Raw genomic sequence first — 7,915 nt, 5'->3', positions numbered from 1 at the left:
GTTTGGTTTTTCGAGACAGGGTTTCTCTGTGTAGCCCTGGCTGTCCTGGAACTCACTCTGTAGACCAGGCTGGCCTCGAACTCTCAAACTCAGAAATCCGCCTGCCTCTGCCTCCCAAGTGCTGTGATTAAATGCGTGCGCCACCACCGCCCGGGTACCTTCATTTTTAAAAACAGGCTCTTGCTATGTAGCCTAGGCTGGCCTGAAACTCAGCTATGTAGATCAGGCTGGCCTCAGACTTTTACTAACCTACCTGTTTGACTTCTGTAGTGCTGGAGCACAGGAAGGACTCTACACCCATCTTGAAACTGTTTTGTTTTGTTGTTGTTGTTTAAGATTTATTTATTTATTATATATGAGTACACCACAGCTGTCTTCAGACACACCAGAAGAGGGCATCAGATCCCATTACAGATGGTCATGAGCCACCATGTGTTTGCCGGGAATTGAACTCAGGACCTCTGGAAGAGCAGTCAGTGCTCTTAACCACTGAGCAATCTCTCCAGTCCTTTGTTGTTGTTTTGTTGTTTTGGATTTTTTTTTCAAGACATGGTTTCTCTGTGTAGCCTTGGCTGTCCTGGAACTCACTCTGTAGACCAGGTTGACCTTGAACTCAGAAATCTGCCTGCCTCTGCTTCCTGAGTGCTGGGATTAAAGGCGTGTGCCACCACCACCTGGCTCTTGAGACTGTTTTGATTTTTTTTTCTATATAATTACTTCCTTGGGCTAGTGAACATTTGTAATAATAATAATAAAAATCTTCGTAGTGTGTGCGTGCCAGTGTATAAATGGAGGCTCAGAGGACATCTTTGGAAGTCAGTTCTCTTCTTCCTTGTGGGTCCTGGGGATCAAACTCAGGTTTTTAGGTTTGGTGACAGGTGTCTTTATCCAGTGAACCATCTCTCTGTCTCCCCATGGGAACTGGCAGCTGTGCTGAGGAAACCTGTGGTGCTTGGGCCGGGACCTTGGTGAAGGCAAACTGCTTACTAATTTCTTTTAAACTGTGTAAGGTCGGCCTCCCTCCTTCAGTGAGCTTGAGAGAGAGAGAGAGAGAGAGAGAGAGAGAGAGAGAGAGAGAGAGAGAGAGAGAACAATTTGGATAGGCAGCTGGGCTAGAGCTCACCCACCCCACCTGCAGGAGTCACAGAGCATTCCTGGTCCCCTCCTGCAGAGACCTCCTTTCTCCCTCCAGGCAGTTCCCCAAGGCTAACTGGGCCCTGTCGACTTCTCACACAGTGGCTTTGTCCCTGGGTTGGGTTTGAGCTTTACCTTCGTAGATGGGACGTTTGTGCAGTTCTGTTTTTTGTTGTTGTTTTTGGTGGTGTGGATTTTCGAGACAGGGTCTCTCTATGTAGCCTGGCTATCCTGGAATTTGCAACATAGACCAGGTTGTCCTTGAACTCACAGAGATTAGCCTCTTCTTCCTCTGAGTGCTGGGATCAAAGGCATGCACCGCCACACCCAGCCGGGCTGGGCTCCAGGGATTTGAGTCTGGCCTTGGTTTCGACACTTCTGTGAGAGCCTCTGGCAGTGCTGTGTGGGGTCAGCGGTGAGCTGTGCCAAAGGCTGTGCGCAGCTTTTTCCCAGAGGAGGGGGAGGGAGAACCGGCCTGGAGCTTGCTTTGTAAACTAGGCTGGCCTCGAATTTGTAGAGATCTGTCTGCCTCAGCCTTCAGAGTCCTAGGATTAAAGCCATAGCCTCATGGCTGACTCTGTGCGCAGCCTCTATCTCGTTCGTCCGTGGACAGTAGGTAGTGTCTAGTTGGGTTCTGGTCACGGTGCTGCCTGGGAACATTCATTAGTGTCCTTGAGTTTCCACAAGGGCTTCAGCCTTGTAACCCAGTGTTTACTTTTTTATTTTCATCTTTGAACCAAGGATTCATGTGGTTAGCCTCTAATTCCCCCTATGTAGCCAAAGATGACCTTAAGCTTCTGGTGCCTCTGCATTCTCTGATCACAGGTGCGGACCACAGCGCCCAGTTTACCCCGTGCTGGGGACTGAGCCCAGGGATTGGCCCTCTACCAACTCAGTTACATCTCTGATGCCTATCATTTAGTTTTTGAAGGTGACCTACAAGGCAGAAAATTTCCTAGGAAGCTGGGTATGGGTGACAAATACCTCCCAGCATATGGGAGACAGGGACAGGAGAATCAAGAGCCAGCCTACTCAACATAGTAAGACCGTCTTTCAAAACAGTGCTAGAGAAGTAGCTCGTTTGGTAGAGTGCCTGCCCACCAGGAAGAAAGCCCTGAGTTGGATGCCCAGCAGCAGAACATGAAACCAGATGTGATGCACAGCTGGAATCCTAGCACTTGGGAAGAGGAAGCATGAGTATCAGAGGTTTAAGGTCATCCTCAGTACATAGTGAGTTCAAGAGCAGCCTGGGTCACATTCATGCCTCTGTCACTCATGGTCCCCACCTGGCTCAACAGTCATTGCTCTGAATAGGGCAGAACTTGGGCCTGACAAGACGACCTTTGGGGGCGGGGCACTTTTCAGAGATGCATGATCAGACATGATCAGAATCAGGTGGGGCCCCATGGGCCTCTAGGAGCTAGCCTGCCTCTCACAAGCCACACATGATCGTACTAGAGAGTTATGTGCTTCAGAAGTGGGGGAAGGATGGGGAGGAAACCATAGAAACGTGTCCCTACTTGCCACTCTTCCCCAAAGGTGACCACTTGGGGCAGTAGCATGTGCCAGGGAACCCAGAATAGTATGTTAAAGTAGAGGTGGGGGCTGGGCTGTCTTCATCCGTTATTCTCTTTCCTGTTGCTCAGTAGCTGTGCGACTTTAGGCAAGTCACTTCCCTTCTCCGTGCCTCCATTTCCTCCCTGGAAATCTCGACAGTGGCAGCCTCTCCTTCCAGACCAGCAGCTTTACGATCCATCTCATCTTTCTGCCCATCTACACATTCTCTGCCTAACTGGGGCTCCTCCTCCTCCTCCTCTTCTTCCTCTTCCTGCTCCTCCTCTTTCTCCTATTCTTCCTTCTCTTCATGTTCCTCTTCCTGCTCTTCCTCCTCCTCTTCTTCCTCCTCTTCCTCCCTCTTTCTCTCCTCCTTTCTTCTTCATGGTCTATCTTTGATATCTCCTTTCCTGGATCCAAGACTTCCCACTGACATTTCTCAGTACTCCTGTCCTGACTTCCACTCATCTCCTTAGGAAAAGCTCTACCCCACTGGTTCACACTCAGATGTAAGTGACTGGTTAGGGAGGTCCCTATGCTGGTGGGCCAGTGAAACCAGAGGAGGCAGGGACCTCTCTTCTAGTTGCTGAATTTCTGCAGGGCATTCTCCAGGTACTCTCTCCTGGGAATCTCACAGCCTCACCAGAAAGACATTTCTTTTAGAGATAGGGTTTACTATGTAGCCTTAATTGTCCTAGAACTTACTACATAGCCCAGGCTGGCTTTCAACGTACAGAGACCTGCCTGCATCTGCCTCCCCAGTGCTGGGATTAAAGGTGTGTATCACCACACCCAGCCCTGGAAAGCACTTTCATTGGTTTGCTTTACCGAGATCAAGAAAGCTAGTTACTCTAATAAATTCCCATGTCACTCAGCTGGTGAAGGTAGTCTGCGGGCCTGGGGAGCTCACCTGGTTGTGACCAAGCTGGACCTGGACAAACAGCAGCTGGAAGGACCCTATGGGTCCTGGTATGCAGCTGGGGTTGGCAGTGCCACTGTGAGAGGCAGTGACTTTCTAGGGCCAATGAGCCTTCCCTTTGGGTGTTGGTGGTAGGGGTAGAAGCTGGGAGAAAATCTGTCCTGGTACCTGTACACAGAGGCCCTGTGGATCCCATGTGGCTAGGCTTTCGCAGTGGGCCCTTTCCGGGCTTTGAGGGGCAGGAAGGGAGGGACATAGACTTTGGACATTCCCATCTCTTGGCTTATCCTGACTGGAAGGCACTGAGGCTGAGCAGTGTACAGGGTCTCTCCTCCCCGGTCCTCACTAGTGTTTGATCCTCCCACATTCTCCCAAGCCCAGTAGGGGAGGCTAGAGATTTGTCTTCAGGAATATGGGGTGCAGTAGCTCTTCCCAGGAGGTACGGGGAGCAGGAAACTGTTTTCTGCCTGCCTCCTCTCCCTGACACCCACCAGTCAGCTAGACTTGCACTGTTTACACTATCGGACAGGATGCGCCCATGGGAGGGGATGAATTCCCATGCCCATTTCACAGACAGAGAACTGAGGCTAACAGAGCCAGAGCGGGGCCTAGACGAGCCTTGAAGTAGCCAGGGCAACTCTTTGTCAGGGGAACAAGGGACTCCTTCTCCCTAGCCTTCCCTGAGCCGGCTGGCACGGCCAGGCGCCTTGGCCCCCACTGGCCATCTGAAGTTGAATTGTCCATGGGGGAGAGGCTGTGGGCTGTCTGAGTGGATGTATGGGGCCACATCTGGTCAGAGCTAGGGGTCTGTTTGCCAGTGTGATTGATAGGGTATAGTGAGGAGACAGGGACACCCCTCTATAGGAGCTAGAGAATGGGGCCATGGGAGGGAGTGGAGGCTGCAGCTGGTGGCTGCTACAGGATGGGGGAAGGGCAGGGTGTCATTGCCTGTGTTGTTGGGGGCTTCTCTGTAGAGCATGGGCTGCTCAGGGCCCTCCGCTGGGCAGAGGATGAAAGAAGATGAAGCGATGGTTGCTGCAGGCTACAGGCCACACAGGATGGTAGGTAGTCTCACTCCATTGCAGAGCCGCTGAGATAGTGGCTGAAGTCTTGATTGGAGATCTGTGACCTGGGCTCCACTCCTGGCCCTGGATCAACCAGTTTTACAACTGGGAACAGCTCTGGCCCCCAGCCCTCTCCTCTCTGGCATGGGGTAGACCAGATGTCCCAGCCCCAGCCCTCTCCTCCCCAGTGTGGGGTAGACCAGATACCTGGGTTAGAGTCCTAGCTTTGTCCTACACTGTGCCTCTGTTTTCCCTTCTTTATGAAAGACTGTGGTTTGTGGTCGAGCAAGGGGCTGATGGAGGTCTTGGATGCCAGTTTGAAGACTTTTGCTAGATTGTACCAGTCTCATGTACTCAGACTGCCAGGCACTGCACAAACCCCACAGTTTTTACTGACTGCAGAGGAGGGAACTGAGGCTTGCCTGAGGTCACACAACAGAGAACCAGCACTCTGCATCACCAACCCTATGTGGAAACCATTGTTCAACCATGAAGTCGTGTCTTGCCAAATCCCTCTAGTACTGTCATGGACTCATATACCGCCAGGCCCAGTGCCTACTGGTCTTGGGCTGTCCCTGAGAAGTCACTGGGTTCTGCTCTTTCCTTTGTGGCCTTGTGAGGGGAAGGGACTTGGCTACTGTCACTCAGTGAGCTAGAAACAGAGCAGGCCGGGTTGCTGGACTCATTCTACTTCACCCTGCCCCCCTTCAGCCTTCGTTTGGGACCTCAACCACACCTTCCCACCGTGGGTGAAGCTCCGAGCAGTGAGGAGCCCTGAGGTGACCCTTCTGCACTGGTCTCACTTGCCTGCGAGCCTCGCTTTCTCTCTCAGACTGTGGGATCCAGGAGCCGGGCCAGGGTACATCTCCAGTGCCTGGTTCATGGTAATATCCATTTTCCTCATTCACTGTGAAGCACTGGCTTCTTTGTCTCCCATGGCCCAGCGGCTAGAGGCTGAAGGTCTAGCAGTAAACAAACAGATGAAATGTGTCCCCTCAGGGGACTTGCATTCCTAGTAAGGGACAGACAGCGTATGACAATAACAATCGTAATAAGAAGCAAAAAATGTTCTGCCCTAGATGGTGGCATCTGATACAGAGAAGGTGGTGGGGATATGCCATTTTAGCACAGTGGTCCTGAAACAACACTCTGAGGTGACATTTGAGGAGGTGAAGAAGCAAGCCTTGATGGTATCTGTGGAAAGAACATTCCAGGTGGAGGACAGCAAGTGCAGAGGCCTGGGGTGGAGGCAAGCCTGGAGTGTTTGAAGGATGGTTTAAGGCTGGGGTGTGGCTGCAGAAGGGAGAACATGGAGAGAGGCGTGTGTTGGGGGTGGGGTACGTAAGGGGAGGGGGACCATGAGGGTTCAGCAGATTACAGAGGGCCGTTTAGGCCAGGTTTAAGGATTTAGGCTTTTGTTCTGATGAACCGGGAGCCATGGAGAGTTCTGAGCAGAGAGCAGTGCAGGAACTAACAGGATGATGGAGCAGATGGTGGGGGAGGAGCGCGGAGGAGCATCTGGAGGCACCTCAGGCCTCAGGAGGCGTGGTGCGGGCTGGCCTGGGGAGGGGCAGGAGAGGAGGATGGGGCTGAGGCCAGGTATGAAATACTCAGGATGTGGATGTGACAGCAGGGGGTCAGGTGGACTCCTGCAGTCTCTGAAGGACAGAGTCTTCACCCCTGGTCTAAACGTCAGGGAACTTGGGTTCATGGCTCAGCTCGCTCAGTGGTCTTGGGCAAACCCCTTCTGTCCGGACTCGGTTTCTCCTTATGCACAATGGGAGCAACCGTACTTATGCCAGCCCACGCTTAAAGACTGCGAAGATGACGAATACTTCATGGACCTGTCTCCCCTCGACTACAGGGAGCCCGAACCAACAGCTGCCATGGCATCACGCATCGGGCTGCGCATGCAGCTCATGCGGGAGCAGGCACAGCAGGAGGAGCAGCGGGAACGCATGCAGCAGCAAGCCGTCATGCATTACATGCAGCAGCAGCAGCAGCAGCAGCAGCAGCTGGGAGGACCCCCCACCCCAGCCATCAACACGCCTGTCCACTTCCAGTCTCCCCCACCTGTGCCTGGGGAGGTACTGAAGGTAAGGCCTCTGCCTCTTCTTCTGTTCCCTATGGAGGAGCCCCAGCCCCCTCCACAGCCGTGCTGTCCCCTTCCTCAGGTGCAGTCCTACCTGGAGAACCCCACCTCCTACCACCTGCAACAGTCCCAGCATCAGAAGGTTCGGGAGTACCTGTCCGAGACCTACGGGAACAAGTTTGCTGCCCACGTCAGCCCAGCCCAGGGCTCCCCGAAGCCTCCACCAGCAGCGTCCCCTGGGGTGCGGGCTGGACACGTACTGTCCACCTCGGCCGGCAACAGTGCCCCCAACAGTCCCATGGCCATGCTACATATCAGCTCCAATCCAGAGAAAGAGGTGAGCGAGGGCTTCCAGCTTGGTGCCAGCTGTCTGGAGAAAGCCTGGTCTTAATGGCAGAAGTGAGGGTGTACCTTTGTGGAGCTCTAGCCTGAGGGAGACACGGTCCTAGTCTGAGGAGAGTTACTATCTTTTTGCAACTCTGCTGGGGACAGGGCGGGACTCACAGAAGAAAGAAGTGCTCTCCCAGTCCTGGGAAGGTGTGTCAAGAACTCCTGTCGAGGATTCCTGGAGACAAGCCTAAAGTAGCCTTAGGCTCAGCTGTAGCACCCTCCTCAGATCCATTTCCTCCTCCTCTAGATGAGCAGGTTGGGTGAGCTGGAGCTGGAGCTGAGGCAGGGGAGCAGCTGCCCCTCTTCAGGTGGGCCATCCCCAGATGGACGTTTCTCTTTTCTAGTTTGATGATGTCATCGACAACATTATGCGCCTGGACAGCGTACTGGGCTACATCAACCCCGAAATGCAGATGCCTAACACGGTACTTTTGGGCTGGACGGGACGGGGCTGGCACACACACAAGAGGGCTGGAGAGAGTTCTCCAGGCAGAGCTGGTGTCTCTGTGGAGGCAGGAGGCACCTCCATCTTGTCCATACCGTGACAGGGACTCAGGGTCCAAGTAGAACTGAGGCGAGAGATGCCTGGGATGCAGAATTCCAACACTCGGGAGGCAGATTGAGGCAGAGGCAGGTGAATTTCTGTGACTTTGAGGTCAGCCCGGTTCCATAGTGATTTCTAGGGCAATTAGAGCTATCTAAATGAGACCTTGTCTCAACCTCAGCTGGGGTGTATTAGTGTGTGTGTGCCTGTGTGTATGT

The 7,915-nt window shown here is 53.2% G+C and overlaps 1 protein-coding gene across 5 annotated transcripts in view; it reads left to right on the top strand.

Annotated features, from left to right (window-relative positions):
• The window catches only part of Tfeb (transcription factor EB), a 56,160-nt gene that overhangs the window by 42,835 nt on the left and 5,410 nt on the right, over positions 1–7,915 (top strand). For 3 of the 5 annotated variants that reach the window (XM_028766538.1, XM_028766536.1, XM_028766537.1), the window contains exons 2-4: positions 6,536–6,767; positions 6,846–7,100; positions 7,498–7,578. In XM_028766538.1, coding sequence (XP_028622371.1) covers positions 6,558–6,767; positions 6,846–7,100; positions 7,498–7,578 — 546 coding nt within the window. In that variant the 5' untranslated portion in view covers positions 6,536–6,557. Of the gene's footprint in view, positions 1–5,528; positions 5,556–6,317; positions 6,768–6,845; positions 7,101–7,497; positions 7,579–7,915 lie in introns of those variants that run through there. The other 2 variants (XM_028766539.1, XM_028766535.1) reach the window with 2 other exon arrangements.

The sequence above is a fragment of the Grammomys surdaster genome, unplaced genomic scaffold (genome assembly GCF_004785775.1).
Source record: "Grammomys surdaster isolate TR1022 unplaced genomic scaffold, NIH_TR_1.0 169, whole genome shotgun sequence".
NCBI lineage: Eukaryota > Metazoa > Chordata > Mammalia > Rodentia > Muridae > Grammomys > Grammomys surdaster.
Note: the sequence above shows the minus strand (reverse complement) of the source record. Positions and strands in the feature narration are given on the sequence as shown.